The 18,149-nt window shown below is 38.7% G+C and overlaps 2 protein-coding genes across 3 annotated transcripts; one reads left to right on the top strand and one right to left on the bottom strand.

Moving 5' to 3' along the window:
• Positions 1 to 584: 584 nt before the first annotated feature.
• fkbp11 (FKBP prolyl isomerase 11) lies at positions 585 to 5,050 on the bottom strand (the record flags this gene model as incomplete). The annotated part of the gene is made up of 6 exons (XM_079242818.1): positions 4,801 to 5,050; positions 4,643 to 4,705; positions 2,425 to 2,512; positions 2,269 to 2,302; positions 2,087 to 2,157; positions 585 to 793 (listed from the first exon to the last, which is right to left on the bottom strand). The coding sequence occupies exons 1-6, from the start codon at positions 4,927 to 4,929 to the stop codon at positions 585 to 587; spliced, it is 594 nt and encodes a 197-aa protein (XP_079098944.1). The 5' UTR covers positions 4,930 to 5,050.
• Positions 5,051 to 11,834: 6,784 nt separating this feature from the next.
• On the top strand, positions 11,835 to 12,946 carry LOC306757403 (ADP-ribosylation factor 3; the record flags this gene model as incomplete). Of its 2 annotated transcripts, XM_079242445.1 has the most annotated exons (4): positions 11,835 to 11,982; positions 12,070 to 12,180; positions 12,275 to 12,399; positions 12,785 to 12,946. In XM_079242445.1, the coding sequence occupies 4 exons, from the start codon at positions 11,835 to 11,837 to the stop codon at positions 12,944 to 12,946; spliced, it is 546 nt and encodes a 181-aa protein (XP_079098571.1). The 2 variants fall into 2 exon arrangements, with proteins under 2 accessions (XP_079098571.1, XP_079098572.1); XM_079242446.1 differs by lacking the exon at positions 12,070 to 12,180.
• Between the last annotated feature and the right edge of the window lie 5,203 nt (positions 12,947 to 18,149).

Raw genomic sequence — 18,149 nt, 5'->3', positions numbered from 1 at the left:
TGTTATGAAAAGCCACTGTGGATGGTCCAAATAGCCAGTTGCAGCTCTGGGCCTGCAGGCTGCAGACTCCCCGGCCTAGTGTGACCTCAAGCTTTCAAGTGTGTTTGAATTAGCAGAAAGCTTCAGACTTTAAAGGATTGTCAACTTGTGGGCCTGATGTTGAGAATGTTTCTACATATATTCTGATTTTACACCAAGCGTAAATTCAATTATCATCCAATTATATTCTGATAATGACTTTTAAAATTGTTACACCTTGCACTAACGTGATTTCCCAGTAAGTTATACTGGCTGAGTTCACACTTTAGTCTGAGGTGGAAATGTGGAAATGTAGCTCGATTACAGTGGTTCTTCCTGGATATTGGCAGTAATAAGAGACCTAAACTAATTTATTAGCCTACAATTTCTTCATTAGTCTTGAGATGTCGTATCTTTTATCACTGAGCCAATATGAAGAAATGACAGAACTGCTAGAAATAAATATTACTGTCTAAATACACAAAACACACAAGTGGCCTTTTTGAATAAACATAATGAACACAGGTCATTTAAAAAATTTATTTAAATAGTTCTGTACTGTGCCCTCATTTCTTCTTGCTCTTCTTATCTTTTGCCTTCTTTTTGCTGGGCTTCTGGGAATTGGCCTTTTTGTAGAGGTAAAGTCCCACCAAGCCAAGCAGGGTGGGCACCAGGGCCAGACATAGCAGGGGGAACACATCGTTGACCATCTTCTGCCATGGTGTCTGCTGTGAAAGAGAAATCACCTCCACCTCGAATTCAAGAGCAGCGTCACCTGGAACAGAATCAGGACATGTTCATTTCAATTTTGACTCATTCATTCAGGTCTTTTCGTTTTAATTAAGTAGGGACAGAAAATACTGAAATAATAAATCATATAAAACACCACAAACAAAAAAAAAAAAGACATTTTAGAAATATAGATGGTTTGTTATTAGAATCTATAGTTTTTCTTGATGTAAACTGAACATAAAACGCAGAAGAAGGTTTAATTCAGTTTATTTTCTGTTGTTAGTTTTTAACAATTTACACATATGTGCATGATACATGCAAGAATCAAGACAACTTGATCCCAAAAGGGCAACTCCCCCACAACAAAGGCAATAATCATTTAAGAAACAAACAAGACAAAATAAACAAAAAACGACAAAAACTAAAAATAGTCTTTGTCAGCAGTAGCAATCTAACCAGACAGAATGTTACAACTTAACTCCGCTAGGGCAACTGAGCCGAACAAAAGAAAGATCTGTTGCAAGGTGTTAACACATGGACCAATATAGGTTTATTGTTCTCAGAGGAAGATGAGGTAAGAACAAACCAGAAATGGCAAGATGGTAATGAATTAATTGGGGTTAAGGATGCAGCTTAAAACCACAAAAGGCCAAATCAACTCTGAACAGCCAGACCAAAAGGAAAACAGGCACATAAAGCTGATTTTTCCAAACAAAAGCAGCACCGGTGTAACTTTAACAAAAAGCCTAATAGTTGTAACACTGCTGGTATCACACCCAATGACCACAAAGATTTCACAACTACAAATAAAGAAGCTAAACAAGGGGAAACAAAGCTGATCTATCAATATCCACTGGAAATAATAAAGGTAAAAGTCCAAACACCACAGCGAGCTTGGGGCAGACCACTACTGCGCCAGTGGTTGCCGTTTAGTGTCTTTTAAGTCCCGGTCGTTAGTGGAATCAGCAGCGATTAGAGCTCTAATTATCCAATGAAAATGGAGGGGATGAGCGTGCAACTGGTAGGACCAATCCCAGCCAGGAGGCAGCAAACAGAGAGTTAAAGGAAGGATTTTTATTGCTGGAGGGAGCACGGTAGCAGTGAGTAGAAGGCATAAACGCAAACGCATAAGCTGTAATGTGGTGGAGTTGCCTGATGATCGTGATGGCTCTCTGTTTTTTAACCTGAGACTCCCAGAGGGAACTTTATCTCTCGCATTGACTACAGTTGTCTTTGAACAGATCCTACAGTGTTGTTCAGTGTTGATGTTCATTTTAACAAGTGTAGTTGTGTTGCAGTTTTAATGTGCACTCATTCGTAATCTATCATTACATACCTGGAATTGTAGGGGGGTAACCTTTTTTTCCATATGCCAGGTGAGATGGAATAGTGGCTTTGATTTTTTGCCTAAAAGAAAAAAGGAATAAAGAAAATATTCATTCTCTGAGGAAGGATATTCTTGTGTTTCATCACAAAATTATCAGATCTCTGCAGTGGAGCTTTACTTATTCTACTTACCCTTCACAAACACCAACCAAGCTTTGTTCTAGACCTGATAAGAAAATCACACAGAGGCAGTCAGTTTGCAGGGTCAGTGTGTTCCCTGGCCTTGTTAATAAACTAATAAAACTTCCAATCACTTCAACATGCTCAAATCTGCTCAAAAAGCCTCACCTTGGATAACTGTCCTCTTCCCCAGCTCAACAACAAGAGGGTCCCGGGACAGTGACGAGTCGATCACCTTTCCGTCCATCAGTTTGCCCTAGTTTGGAAAACGTTTATAACAAGAGTGAGATGGAGCCAAACGTGAAGAGCACTGACAGATTTCACAGTTTACTTATTTTAAAATATGGTTTTTGGTTGCTAGTCATTTCTGTACAAAACTATCTCTACAAAATGTTTCACTTATATTAGAGAAAACTACGATAACTGCTGGTTTCAGTTTAATTTTTCACCAATACACCTTCACTTAACTCAACATGAATGCAGAATGCATTTTCCAAACTTTCTATAAACGCCTGTAAAGTTAATAAGTAAAAGAAAAAGATCAGCATTTATGACTTTCCTTGTTGGCATTGTCAACATAGCACAAAATAAAAACCTAGAAATCATACCAACCAAAACGCACTGGAGTGAAAACACTAAACTTACATAATTAAAGTCCACAAGATGACAGAAGACAAAGCAATGAGCTATTTGATCACATAAGCTACAGCACTCAATGACCAAGTTATTTCATTTATGGGTGGTGGGGTGCGGTTTTTCCTGGCCTCATGGGAACGGTTCCTCACCACCTTGCTGTGGATGGCACAGCTGACACAGTAGTGCAGCTTCACAAAGAGCTTATTTCATTCAGCAGCAATACCTCGCTTTGCTTCAGTCTCTGGTTTCAACAAGAAGCTGAGCTAATAAGAGCTAATTAACAAGTAGAAACCAGCCAGAGGCTAACTAATCTCTAATCTCTAAACTTGGAAAGAAGCTTTTGTCCAGTCTCCTTCACACCCAGAACACCCAGTTCAAGCATTCAAAGCAGGATGTGCGTTATCGCCAACAGAAATATGAAATGAGTCAAATGTATCACTGCAATAGTCAGAATAATAGTTTACTATTTCCTTGTTCAGACTAATTGTATTCAATATCTAAATTAGGACAACTGTCTCATTTTATAACAATGTTAACTATATTTCTTTTTAGTCTGGTGTCTGTGTAAACCTCTAAAAACAAGTCCTACTGTTTTGTGTATCATATAAAATCTAAAGAGTTTTCAAATCCATCCTCAAAACACACCTGTTCAAGAAAGCATACTCCCTATAGTCACCCTGTCCCTCAGTTCTATGTTGTTTTTATTGTTTCCTATTGTTTTAATGCCTGTTTTTATTGTACAATGTTCTTGAGAGACTTGAAAGGCACTTAATGATAAAAGATAAAATGCATTATTATTATTATTATTATTATTATTATTATTATGAAATAACAACTAATCATTATTCACGTAATTATGATAGGATGTTAAATATGTATAATGAACTATTTTTTTTATTTGTTTTGCTTAACAGGACCATTTGAAGGCTGGATATTGTATTCTGCTTATTACAGTTCATCTGAACATAAGTTTTAGAAGCAAAAAGGTTGTTCAGCTCTTGTTTCTGTTCTTAAGACATTTCCCCAAAACCTAAAAATGGCATTTCCTTGATACTAAAAAATTATATATTAACAATATTTAAAAAAATTAAAAGAAATGCTAAATTCTTATTTTGATCAATAACACACAACTTGAGTAAATATCTGCAGAAAAAAATGAGTCTTCAGGGATTTTTCAGATATTTTGATTCTAATGTGCCAACTGGTGTGAACTGATGCAAATGTCACGTGACATTTTCTTGCTATGACACACAGAAGATGCATAAACTTGTTAATTGCTGAGATTAGCAGCCTGTATGTAAAGAGTGACTGTCCCACTGGCAGAAAGGGCTCTCACACTGCTGACGTGTTGCACCGCCCCATCATAGTAAAACCAGACTGAACCTCATCAGCCACGCAAACACACACACACACACACACACACAAAAACCGCAACCTGTCCATCAGAAATCCACTAAGTCAGCGGGATGAGCCTTTTAATTGTTCCCGTTCAGGCGCAGCGTGGAGATGCCGCTGGGTCCACATGGTCCGGGCAGACGGTGCCACATAGACAGCGTCTGCGCCCGTCACCAGGCGCTCCGTGCTTTTCTTTGGAAAAGACACCCCCCCCCCCCCCCCCCCCCCCCCCCCCCCTCTCTCTCTCTCTCTCACACACACACACACACACACACACACACACACACACACACACACACACAAGCCAGATGCTGGGTTGTTTCATCCAGTTAAACGAGAAATGACTTGAACTCACCGTGTAGTGGATCTGCAGCGTGTCTCCCATTCTGGAGATCACGGAGCAAGTTTCGGGCTTCACCTACAACCAGAAGGGTTCGCAGCAACCGAGGCGATTATTTTCCACAGGACAGCTGCAATATGACTTAGTAATAACATAAAAGTGCTCCTACTCACTAGTGTCTCCACCTGCAGCTCCTCCACCGCCCCATTTTCCTCCACCTGCGCGACTCCACAGGTGAAAGCAGCGACTAGCAGGAGAAAAACGCGTGTCTCCATTGTGAACTTCTGGAAAAGAGCTCCCATCCGCTTAACTTCCGTGTAGGGCTTCTTCTATCTACACCCAGCAGATCGCACAGAAACAGCTGGTCGAGCTGCGTCGTCAATATGGCTCAGCAGCAGCTAATGCTGATGTGGTGTAACACTGAGGACGAGCAGCCCGTGGACGTTGTCCCGACACCTGGGTCTCCGTGAAGAGACCGCCTCAAACATTCCGCCAGCAGCATCCCATCAGGCTGCCGGGGGTGGGAAGCGGAAGCAGAGGCGCAGGGGGGGCGGTGCTGTGCAGCTTCTGCCCCGGTTCTGCTGCTCCAGCATGCAGACGTCCTCTCGCACGCGCTGCTGCGCACACCACGTTGCAGCTCTCTTCTCCTTTTGATCCAGGCTCCAAAACATGTCGGTGATAGGAAGAAGAAAGTCATTTCTGATTTAATTTCCATGTTTAATCTGGATCTTTATGGGAACATAAGCTACTCGTTCCTGTTAAAAGAGGAAGGGAGGGGAATCAAATATATGATAAAATCTGTATTTAGCTGCCTCAGTCTGCCTGACCCTAACCCTAAGTCATGGACGGGTTGTACTGGAATTAATTTCGTTGTGCCGACTGGTTCAATGACAATAAATATTTTGAATTCATATCGTTGATCAGTTGAAAAGTCAGCTATAGGATCAAGACTTTTTAAAGAAAGCAATGATCCATTTAATCTGTCTACTCAATCTATATGCTTCCCATTCTGAGATTATTGATTGTATCATGGCTTCATAGCTACAATAAAATAAGTATACCAAAAAATAAATATCTACACTAACATAAATAAAAACAATGAAAGATCAATGTTTAATGAAGTGCAACATCTTTCTGTTAGATTTGTTTTGTTATTAAATGCATTGCTTGACAAATAGAATATTTCTTTGTCAGACAAACAATCAGCAGAAGTAAAATGACCAAAAGTCATTTGCAAAACACCTTTTTGCACAATTCTACAAGGATTTCAAAGGGATTCCTTTTGAATATACTTAAAAGTCCTGTTTGTAGGATGCACAAACTTGCTGATTGTAAAAAAAAATTACAATCAGCAAGTAACAACCAATTAAATACATGTAACAACCCAAAATGACACTGGCTGGAGAGAAAGGACAACTGTAGACTTTGTTTTATTTGTTCCTTAAACTGCTGTGGCAACATGTTGGTGCAAGGTGGCAGACGGATATGGAGTAAACCATCTGCATTGTTAGGTCATGAAAAAACACTATAACTCTTGTTTTAGACTCTACAATAATTATGACATAATTCTAATATTGCAATTAATTTCTGCCAACAAAATCTACTAAAATATTAGAGACTGGAATTTGTATTTGTTTTGTTAAAGCATAAGATATTAGAAATTTTCTGCCATAGAAAAAAATTAGTCTGTAGGTGGAAATTGAAACATGGTGTTAAAATCCCTCCGATTGCACCATAAGGCTTCAAATTCAGCTTGAGCTCATTAATCCTGCATGTTGACTTTTCAGGTTTGTTTGTTTCATGTTATTGTTGTAAAGGTGTCATGGATCATCAGATATTTTTGTAATCACACCTTCAACAAATATTACTCAGGTGCTCACCCTAAAACTGAATGAATTCTTCCTTTGCACGTGCTCCACTTCTCCACAAACGTCTCAGCCAGCCGGTTTTTGTGCAATCTAGCAGACTGATGAACCAACATGCAGGAAGACAAGGGGTACTGAAAACACAATATGAAGTGGTAACAGCAGCCTCGAGTTGAAACATACGATATTGCATTAATCTAAAGCTGCTCAGCGCCTTCATGACGCAATCAAGGATTAAAACTTTGCATTACTTTGAGTCAGCAGTTTGCAAACATGATGCCTTTTGATGTTCTCACAGCTCACATGGAAAAAAAAAAAAACTAAAATAGACGCATGGGAGATTTTCAGAGTCTACTCACGGTTTGAAGACCAATTTCCTTCACCTATGACTCACTATTGCTGTCAAACATGAGCCATTCTCTCTGGGGAAAACTTTTAGTGAGTTCTTACTACATCACTAAATGTCAGCAAGTTGGGCATAAAGACAAACTAATAAAACTTTATGCCAATATGACAAGATCAAATGCACTGTGTGTGAACTATAAATATAAGAAGAATCCAGGTGATAGGTTTTATCATTTATCAGCATTTATTGCAGACATACCCACCATTCCTGTAAACTTAGTCAGAAATATCTTAATGCCCATCACAGATACAAAATGACTAAATCATCCCCGAAAGAATCCCAAAACTTGTGGTGTCAACAGGATAATGACATGTTTGCAGAAAGAATGTGTTTTACCACATTAGTTTTGTTTTCTTTGTGAATTATTCCTGCTTCTCTAGGTAAAACTTCCAAAAATTAGCATGCAGAAATCCCAAGAGCTGCGCTTCACAGCGGGACGTCATGGAAGACTCCCCACCACAGAGAGCAGAAACAATGAGATATGCTCATGTGTTGACAAAGGAAAGCTTGTCATGAAGAGGAGCGGGTTTAGTATTATACTCTGGTGCTAACCAGTGCAAACATGGAACATACTGGGTATCATGCTACATCACTGGATGAAGTACTATGGTGCAGTTCCATGGAGCAGACCCTTGATAATTAGCCATGCTGTAACTTAACAAAGAAAACATGTCTTCAAGAAACATGCAAGAGAAAAAAAAAAATTGGCAGAAAATGACTTGCTTTTAGTAAAGCACATGTCAGATTGAGCAAGCTGTCCAAAAACAGCAAACTAGAAATGTATGGCTTGTATATGTGCAAACTAAAAGCAGTCTGCTTTCTCCTTCAGATCTCAGAGCTTCATAAACGTATGCTTGCACATTAACTTCCTTTTCTCAAGCTCCGTCATCGAGCCCAACCAACACATTCAATGTGTGCACTGAAGTTTTGCTACTTTGTTTCAGTAACCGATGGTAAAAACAACCCAGCGCGATGCTGAGTCATATGTTTCAACACAAAAAGATTATGTCTCTTTGCATTGCACTTCCCAACCTCTTTACACTTTGCATTATAACATAATTATGTTCTGTAATATTGATATGTCTGCTCATTCTTATGCAACACAAACTTCACTTTGCTTGCTTTCTGTGGTTTAGAATTTTGTACTAGTGTTATTTTGTACAGGAAACCTCTTGATTATTTCCTGAACTGTCAGTGATTTCACCTGAACACGAAGTACTGTACAAAAGAAGCACTCAACAGCATTTACAACTTGAAAAAAAATCTTGATTTTGGGTTTGAATTCACCCAATACATTATTTCTCAACTTGTTGTGAGTATATTTGTCTTCTGTTGTAAAACATCTGAATTGGATTTATGGTGTTTTAAAGAAAGAAGCTTTTTATCTTTTCTTCTTCACCGCAGATTAGATTAAATTGAATTAGATATATAGTTTATTCATTATCAGAGGTAAATTCACAAATGGTGCTGCACGGTGGCATAGTGGACAGCACTGTGGCCTCACAGCAAGTTTCAATGCAGTTTCAATCCCTGAGTCAGCAAGGCTTGGCCATATGTCATGTATGTGTGACTTGCTTGTTTTTGGTCTGGGGTAGGGGATTGATTGGTTTTTCGTTGTTTTTAATTTAAAACACCTTGTTTTGCTAATTATTTTAAAGGAAAAACTACTTTATAAAGAAAGTTTGATTGACATTTAAATATAACAGTAGTGGGGAAACGTCTAGATGTTTTTCCATGATATTTTTTATTTCCTGACAAGGAAGATGATCTTTTGATGCCTTTTAATATTTTTCTGTCCCATTTATAACTTTCTGTGTTTTATCTAAAATAAAAAATACTGCAATTACACTTACAAAATTCAATAACTCTTTTTGAGAAACTGTGCTGAAAGTATGGTTTTACCACACTTTTTAGTTTTTAAAAACATATTTACATTTTTAATTTTAAACTAAAATGAAGATAAAAATTAGAAATAAAGAATAAGTTATTAACCCATAAGAAAACGTACAAATTGTAGTACATAATGAGCCTTTCATGATACAGTGCGATTACAGTGTTATTATTCACATGTTAAAACTAAAACTTTAGCTTTACCTTGTCAATGATCAAGTTTCAGTCTAACAATTACTTATAAGGGTGCAAATGATTAAATATTTAATTATTCTGCTGATTTTTTTTCCAGTAAATTGATTTATTTTGCTTTGTAAAAGACTTACAGAAGAATTGCAAGGTTAAAAAATGTCAAAGAGAACACTATTTAAGGTGATATATGATCCCTTTCAAGGCAGATTTTAGTATCATTCTGTAGGTGGATTGCTGCTGGGAATTGCTACTGGCATAAAGGGAGAAAAGTACAAGCTTAAATGATGAAGCCACAACCTACATTTTTACATAACCCAAATTTTCTGTCCTGCAGAAGGATGTGACAGTATCTAATTTAAACACCTGTGTAAAACCTGTGGAATCCGGCCATCTGGAGCAGTATCAGAGAGTGGAGAGATAGTTGACGGGCCCCCAGTGCAGCATGTTGACCGATGATAACAGGAAAAGAACAGGTGTAATTATTAACATTGATGCTACAGCTGTTCCATTTAATGCCCCCCATCACCAACAGCCCCTTGAGACAGCAGACACCAAGCAGGCACCTAAAACCTGTAAACCTACATGGATTTTTGCTATTGCTGGTTGCTGTTTTTGAGACTTGGTTATACAAGGTTTCATGAATGAATTTTCTAACATATATTTAAATACCTGCTCATTTGCACTGGGAATGAGATTTGTGCTCAGGGTTGTGGATAAAGCGGCTGTGTATTATATTGTGTCATTCTTTCCACCCAGCAGAAGTGTTAGATATGGAAAGATGATCAAATATGTAAAGTGTACTGTTTAAACTGTTAACATAATTAGTATTTTTATGTAATTAATAAGATTCCAGAAATAGCACAATCTGGAAGAGTAATGTTGGATGAACATCAAGGATAAAAAGTAAATAATTTTTTTAAGAAGACGCCAATAGCCTCTATTTGACTTTTAGCTTGGAAAGAAAAAGAGCGATTAATGTTTTACGTAATTTATGAGGAATAGAACCAAAGTAAACGTGGTGAATAATTATCAATAATGTGGTTTAAAAAAAAGAAAAAAAGACCACCAACAAGCAAGCATTATTTCATAAAATTTAAAAAAAAAAACAACAAACCCACAGGTAAAGCTTTCTGGAAAACGTCGACAACCACAACTTTGGCTTTTGACTGGTACTATCGCGAGATCTTGCTAACTGCCAAGTTGTGTCCCAGAAAATCTCGTGAGATATTTAGTAGAGGACTGCTCAGCTAAGGTAAGTGAGGACACTAGCTGCAGCATCAACACGATGTATATCAGGTAGATCCTAAGAGATGATAAAACAGCAGGAAGAAACAGTGGTGGTTGTGTTGTCTCGCTGTCAGCCTGGCTGAAGAATTCACGCGCGTCTTGCTGGTGGCAGGATGGTTGCTGAGTGCACGAGCGGTCAGACTGAATGTGGTGGTGGTGGTGAATGTGGACGGTTCAGATGCTAACAACTGCAGGGTTTAATCTATTCTGCCATTAAAATGTAAATCTGGACGGATAAACGAGTATCGTGTTGTTAACGCAGTGAATCGGTACGGATGTGTTCAGACATGAAGCGGAGCTGAAGTGGCGAGATGTCAGATAAAACCCAAGTAACGACAGAATATGGCTGTTTAATGTTACCTAACGTAGTATTCCGGAGCTAACCTGAGACACAGGATTTGGATGAATATGATAAGGCCCTGCTTTGCCTTAATATGTCCATTCAGAGATGTTACAAACCTTTGGTCTGACCGATCTGTTTGAGGAAGGGAGTATTGAAGCTCTTCAGCACCATGGACAGAGCTGCAGTAAACCTCAGATGGACACAATGTCCCTTTTTTATAGCATCATTCCAGTTTTTCTATACTTTATAGCTGTAACTGTTGCCATGAAATGTTTTAATCAATGTATTAAATCAGAAAGGATCTGCACTGATACATCTTATCTTCTTCCCCCCTTCACCCAACACATACTTAATAATTAAGGATGCATGAGCGATAAGATTTTTCCACACTCCTCTGTTAACACTATATATATGTAGTGTAACATATATATATATATATATATATATATATATATATATATATATATATATATATATATATATATATATATATATATATGTATGTGTGTGTGTGTGTGTGTGTGTGTGTGTGCGTGTGTGTGTGTGTGTGTGTGTGTTTCAATGTGGATTCTGCTGGTATCAATGGAGATACCCCAGAAATGTTTTAATCAAAGCATTAAATCAGAAAGGATCTGCACCGATACAGCTTATCCCCCCCCCCTTCAAACAACAGATACTTTCTAAGTAAGGATGCATGATTGATAAGATTACAGTGAGATATTAACTGTTAATAAACCAGGCCTGGTGATGTAGGACATGTTGCATGTGCTCTGGGGGTTTGGCGTTGTGTTTGAAGGAAGGGGAAAAAGAGCAAGAAAGGCTCTGAACAGATGGTGCTGTTGCCTGGAGTCATGGCACAGAGATGCGTCTCTCTGTCATCCTTTCTGATGATGAGTGTGGGTGTGTAAGTTAGTTCCGCACCTGTCGTGCAGTGTGCATGTACAGCAGGAGTGAGATACAGTTTCAGTTTTAGAAAAGTGAGAGGGGGATGTGAATAAGAGCATTTTAACTCATTAATAACTCAGCCCTCATTAAGCAAGTTTATAATTGTCATTTCTCAACATAGCAATGCTTGTAAAAGCATTACTGAACAGTTTTTACAAATTCTTTTATGTATTTTTTTTCCAGCCCTCCTTAAAAAGCAAGCTTTGCTGGACAAGTGGGGTTTTGAGAAGGCCTCCAGCTCCAGGACGGTAAACACAACATTGAAACTTCGTCTGAATCATGGGGAATATTTTTGGGAATTTGCTGAAGAGTCTGATAGGAAAAAAAGAGATGAGGATTTTGATGGTGGGGCTGGACGCTGCAGGGAAAACGACAATCCTCTATAAGCTCAAACTGGGGGAAATAGTCACCACCATTCCAACAATCGGTGAGTTTTAGGATTTAACAGTTATACAGACTAGTAGTGGATCACCACATTGACTTACACGCTGCATGACATCTTATCTCTTTGCAGGGTTTAATGTGGAGACAGTGGAATACAAGAACATCAGCTTCACTGTGTGGGATGTGGGTGGGCAGGACAAGATACGTCCCCTCTGGAGGCACTATTTTCAAAACACGCAGGGTGAGCAGAGCTAATCAGACAGCAGTACCAGCCATGATGCCTCGCCTCTTCTTTAAGGAAACACGTATCCAGCATGTTTGCCTTGCTGTTTCAGGCCTGATCTTCGTGGTGGACAGTAATGACAGAGAACGTGTGAACGAAGCACGAGAGGAGCTGATGAGGATGTTGGCCGAAGATGAACTGAGAGACGCAGTGCTCCTTGTGTTTGCTAACAAACAGGCAAGAAACTATTACTTCTCTGCAAATGCAGATGCATGCACACTTCTGGATTGTGCTTAAATCAGTTTAAACTGTTTACATTATTAAATATGATAGTTTAAGACTTTTAAACTAAAAAAAAAGTTGTCATATCACAACTTGGAAGCCCAGAACTAGTCCTGTTAGAATCCCAGCAGCTGGTATTGTCACTTCCCAGAGGTTTAAAGGCAGTTAGAAGGAAATTGGATGCTATACAGAGGTAAGTGTGGCCCTTGACAGTTTTAATTCTTTGGGGAATAATCATCTCTCCACAGCCTAAAAGTACACAAGTTCAAAAAGGACAAAAAGTCCCTTATGTGATCCTATTGTCTACTTACTGACCTGTTGACTCTTTTGCTTTTGACAGGACTTACCAAACGCCATGAACGCTGCTGAGATCACAGACAAGTTAGGCCTGCACTCCCTGCGTCACCGCAACTGGTACATCCAGGCCACCTGCGCCACCAGTGGCGACGGCCTCTATGAGGGCCTTGATTGGCTGGCCAATCAACTGAAGAACAAGAAATAATCATTTTAAAAAAAAACACCAGTCAGCAGCCACACCCTTCTAACTTTTTCTTTCTTGTGAGGATGGAGGGTGCAGGTTAGGAGCGAAGGCTTTGATAGGTGCAAAGCACGATTCTGGGTTCGGGGGGGGGGGGGGGGGGGGGGGGGGGGGTCAGTTTTGCTCTGTTCTTGATACTTTTCAGCAGGTATTTGAAAACAGATTCAACTTCACACACACACACACACACACACACACACACTAACTGTAAGCATTCACAGCAGACACTTGTTTCCCTTCGTCCACCTCTTGTCCGTAGGTGCAGTGTTCTGTATGTTCGTCTTTAGGTGCTGTGAAGAATCACATGTGACTCCACCAGCTCAGAAATCAGTCAGATCTGTCTTTTATGTTTTCCAGCAGCAGGTCATCCAGACAAAAAAACATATTCCCTTTTTTTTGTTGTTGTTTTTATTGTTTGTTTGCTGTCCTGCAGAGTAAAAGCCACGTTAAAGAACAACCTCATGTTACAGACTCATTTCACCCTTATTTGTTGTAAATGTTTTGCTCTCTTCTCATTTGCAAGAACTTTGATACTCAGATTAAAGGTGTGTAAGCATACGTGCTTATTCAGTGTATTTTTCAGTGCAAGCAGCCCAGGAAGTATTAATCATGAACAACAAAAGAAACGTCCTCTTACTGCCACATTTAGGAAATCCTTTGATATCTGTGCTGTGTTTCCGCTCCCCATGTGGCAACCTGAAGTTCTGAATCTGCCCTTTTTTTAATATTTAGAGCACACAACACAGTTTCTGACCTGCATGTCTCTTTCTGGCCTTGTTGCATATGTCTCCGTCCTTTAAGCTGCATAGATGTTGATGCTGTTTGTAGATTTTTGCTTATACTACCCCTGTGTTTACTGTAGGATGCAGAAGGCACTTCTTTCTGCAAGAGGTGGCAATATGTACTGAAGATTCTGTACAACCAGCTTTAATGTGAGAACAGTATATAGGTCAGGGGTTCTGTCCTTAAGATTTGCCATCCTCCAACTTTTAGATGTGACCTTTGTCCAGTACACCTGAATCAAATGAATGGTTCATTACCAGGTCTCTGCAGAGCTGGATGACATGCAGAAGAAGGAATTCAGCTGATTTATTTAAGTGTGTTGGAGAAGGGATGCATCTATAAGATGCAGGATGGTAGATCCCGAGGACCAGACTTGGGCACCCCTGATGCAGGTTGATCCAAACATTAAGTCACTAATCTGTAAAGCTGCTTCTTGTCTGCCTTTTTGCGTGTCCATACGAGCACTCCGACTACATCGGGTAGATTCTGTCACAGGTAATCGTGCTGCTGAATGTGAATGTTGTGGATGAGTCTATAAATGGTTGTAACTTTATTTATTTTACATGCATATTCTGTCTTTTCTGTGATGTGTCTCCATGTTTATGTGAAGGAAAGCAGGGTCAGCAGAACATTATTCTGGTGAATTTGCAGGAATTCATCAGCACATCCACAACTCACTTTTAACCAGCAGGCGAATGACTGAATCTCCATTGATACCAGCAGAATCCACAGTTATGTCAATAAAACTTATCTCCTTGTGCCATACATGGGTACGACTACTCATACACCAGTAACAGTATCGCACGCTGTACATCCGCTTTTCAAATGATTATGGCATCTTTCATGTCCAGCATTTATTATACATTACGTCAAAAACTTGACTATTTGGTTTATGTGGCCTTATATTAAGATTATTAAGATTTATTTCTTCTCAGCTGGTTTCGTTCAGATGTTTGAGTCACAATTATTTATCTATTTAAAAAAAAAGACTTGCAGGTTTATTTCTCAATGCCTTGAAAAGGCTAATTTTGCACCACACTTTATGAAACTCAAGAAAAGGTTTTGCCCAGGTGTGTCTTTTGTTAGTACAGGAATTATATTCAGTGGTTGATTTCTTTTTCTTTCTTTTTTTTTTTCTTTTTTTTTTTTTTCATTTGAAGAAACTTTGATGTAGACGGTGTCTGTGAAACTATGATAATCGGCAGTGAAAAAATTACATATATATCTGATTCATTCTGTACCGTTATAGTTACACTGGTAGATTTTAAAACCGTGACAACCATGTGTCAGTGCTGAATGCATGGAGACATGTTTATGTGATGCTATATCAAATAAACCCATTTTCTGTATGACTTGTCTCTTCAGCTGAGCACCATCATTACTGCTGCAAAATAAAGTTACGTTTTGGGCACTTTATTTGCACGAGGTGAAAAATGTAGAGAATCTCTTGCTGTTACAATCTTCTACCAGGAGAGGGCAGTCTATAGGAATGTATCTTTACGATGAAAATTACTGGAAAAGGGAGCATATTAAACATATTAGATACTCTGTTTTCATTTTTTTTTTTTTCGAGTCATTCTTTTAAAATTTAATGATTTAATGTGATGCATCATTTTGTTTGTGGCCTCAAAGACCTGGAACACAAGGAAGAGATCGTAATTGATGTGATTGTGCAACACTATCACAGCCAAGTTGTGTTTTTTCTGCAAAAGAAAAGGGAAGAAGAAGTTTTAAAGCATATAAAATATCAATGGTTGCTTCATTGATTAGGCTAACATGATCGTAATCTTAATTAGTAAGAATAAGGGCAAGAGGATGGTTTCTATTTGGTACTTTACTACATAGAAGAATAATTGTTTTTAATGCTTTAGGAGATAATACATAAGTACTAGCAGGCAGAAAAGGTTGATTTAAGGTAAACTAGAGTTTTTTATTTTTTTACAGAATCAGCTTTGTCAATCAAGACATGATTGATTAATGAGTGGAATTAAAAAGGGCCCACTTGGATGCTACTGCTTCCACTTCTTAATTTTTAAAGAAAAGTGGTACCTATCACTTCCCCACGATGAAGAACATAAGTTCAGGACAGTAAGGGAAATTCTTTTGACTATATGAATTTGACTATTTAGACCAAGAATTATTATTTTATATTATGGAAATCACTATTCCTAATTTCTCCTAACAAGCTCCTGAAATGTAGTTTGTTTTTGGTTTCCATGCTCAGCAGGTTTCTGTGGCAGTATGTCTTAAATCGGGGTGCCCAAAGTCGGTCGCTGTCCTGCAGGTTTTCAGTGTATCCCTGCATCAAAACGCCTGTCTTACATTAAATGGATCCAACAGCCGATGACGTTCTGCACAATGACTGATTAGTTTGTGTCAAGTGTGCCAGAGGCTGCACGGTGGAGCAGTGGTTAGCACTGTGGCCTCGCAGCAAGAAGGTTGCTGGTTCAATCCTTGGCTGGTTTGGTCAGTGGCCTTTCTGTGTGGAGTTTGCATGTTCTCCCTGTGTATGCGTGGGTTCTCTCTGGGTACTCCAGCCCACCATCCAAAGACATGCATGATAGGTTAATTGGTCACTCTAAATTGCCCCTAGGAGTGAGTGTGGTTGTTCGTCTCTGTGTGTGGCCCTGCGATGGACTGGCAAGCTGTCCAGGGTGTACCCTGCCTGTTGCCCAAAGCCAGCTGGGATAGGCTCCAGCTTCCCCACGACCCTGAATTGGAATAAGCAGTTCAGAAAATGAATGAATGAAAGTGTGTCAGAACAGGGATACTTGGAAACCCTGCAGGCTTGTGGCCTTTGGGGATTGGAGCTGGGCATGCCTGTCTTAAATGAACTCTGCAAAGAATCATGATGTGATTTTTTTTTTTTCACAGATTAACTGATTCATTTGAGCCAAACAGACTCATTGTAGGTTTTCAGATATAATGTTAAGATCTCCTGGTGTTTTATTTTTTTTAACTTTCTTTGGTTTTGAGCAGTTTTATAGCATTTGGTACTGGCTTCCTCTTAGATTTAAAATATTATCTATTGGTTAAGAAGAATTTTCTCCGTAATATATAGTTTGATCTTATGTAACTTGATTGAATTGAGAAACTGAAAACTGTCTTTTCGTGGGGCTTAGAGGTTGTGAACATTCAGGCAGAACCAGTTTACAGAGAGCAGTTCGGCCTGCTCATCCACTCTTTAACAGCAAGATGTTTTTCCAAAACAAGACTACTTTCCTAGCACAATGTTAGAATGTCTTTTATCAGCAAATAAAGAAATGTTATACGCAAGTGTTGTACACAAGTTGGTCACAGGTCCAAAGGTAAATTCATGCTTGAGCAATGCAATGATGCAGCAATAAAATGATCACATCTCATGAAATCCTGCAACAAGGAGTGGTGGGGTCAAAGTCTTTGTGTTAAGACATCAAATGAGAGAAATGTGCCAACAAACCATGACTGATAATTGCAGGAAAACAGGGTAAACAGCTTTCAAATATGTTTTAGAATTTCTTTTGTTTTTCTGTAGAAGTTTTGAAGCGTGGAAGTTTATTAAGTGTTTTTGTCTGTAGAAAGATTTACCAGGACAAAGGAGGCAAAATGACGTTTAGAAGCTGATTCTAAAGATAAAAATAAGTTAACAACAAAGTGATAATTTGCACACATTTGTTTCAGGCTGTTTCTGAAAAATGAAATTGTGTCCATTGTAGGTCTCTTGACCCTTTAGGTTCTAGTCTATCATTTGGTAGAGGTAAATTTGCAGAGACCATGGTGAATTTCTAGATAAAAAAAATAGAAATAAACTGCCTGAGGTATCTTTACCAATTAGTTTTGGTATTTAAAACCCAAACTAAGAGTTTGTTTGACCACAAGTGTTTCAAATTTTGACCATTTCATCATTGTTATGTATTATTAACATCAAAGCAATTTGCTAAAAAAAATTTATTCTGATTATTCTTGTCCGAAACAAACAGAAAAATACAAAGAAAAACAAGAGAAACAGAGAGAAAGAAACATTTTTCTCTTACCTTTTTCTTCGTGTAAACTTTAAAGGATTAACAAAGAAAGAAAATGCAGCATAAAGAAGTTGGATTGGGACAGAACTTTACCTGCGGTTTAGAGCAGCCGAACAGAATCATAACAGGCAGATGTTATTTGAGGAATCTTTTTTACCTCTTACACCCCAAGTGTCCCTTTGGGGTCTCTCCTTGAAAATGACATGCACAAAAAGAACAGATTATTTCTCAGTGATTAAATCACCTTGGAGTCAAATTAAAGCTGATACTTTATTAGAGGTTAAATCATCACCACAGACATCACGATGTTGGAGATACAGAGGCAAGAACATCGCAAAACTTTCAGAATTTTCTTCTCGCCAAAGTATATTTTGCATTTTGCA

The sequence above is a fragment of the Telmatherina bonti genome (assembly GCF_933228915.1).
Source record: "Telmatherina bonti genome assembly, chromosome: 6".
NCBI lineage: Eukaryota > Metazoa > Chordata > Actinopteri > Atheriniformes > Telmatherinidae > Telmatherina > Telmatherina bonti.
The sequence above is the reverse complement of the archived record's forward strand: the minus strand, read 5'-3'. Positions and strand labels throughout refer to the sequence as shown.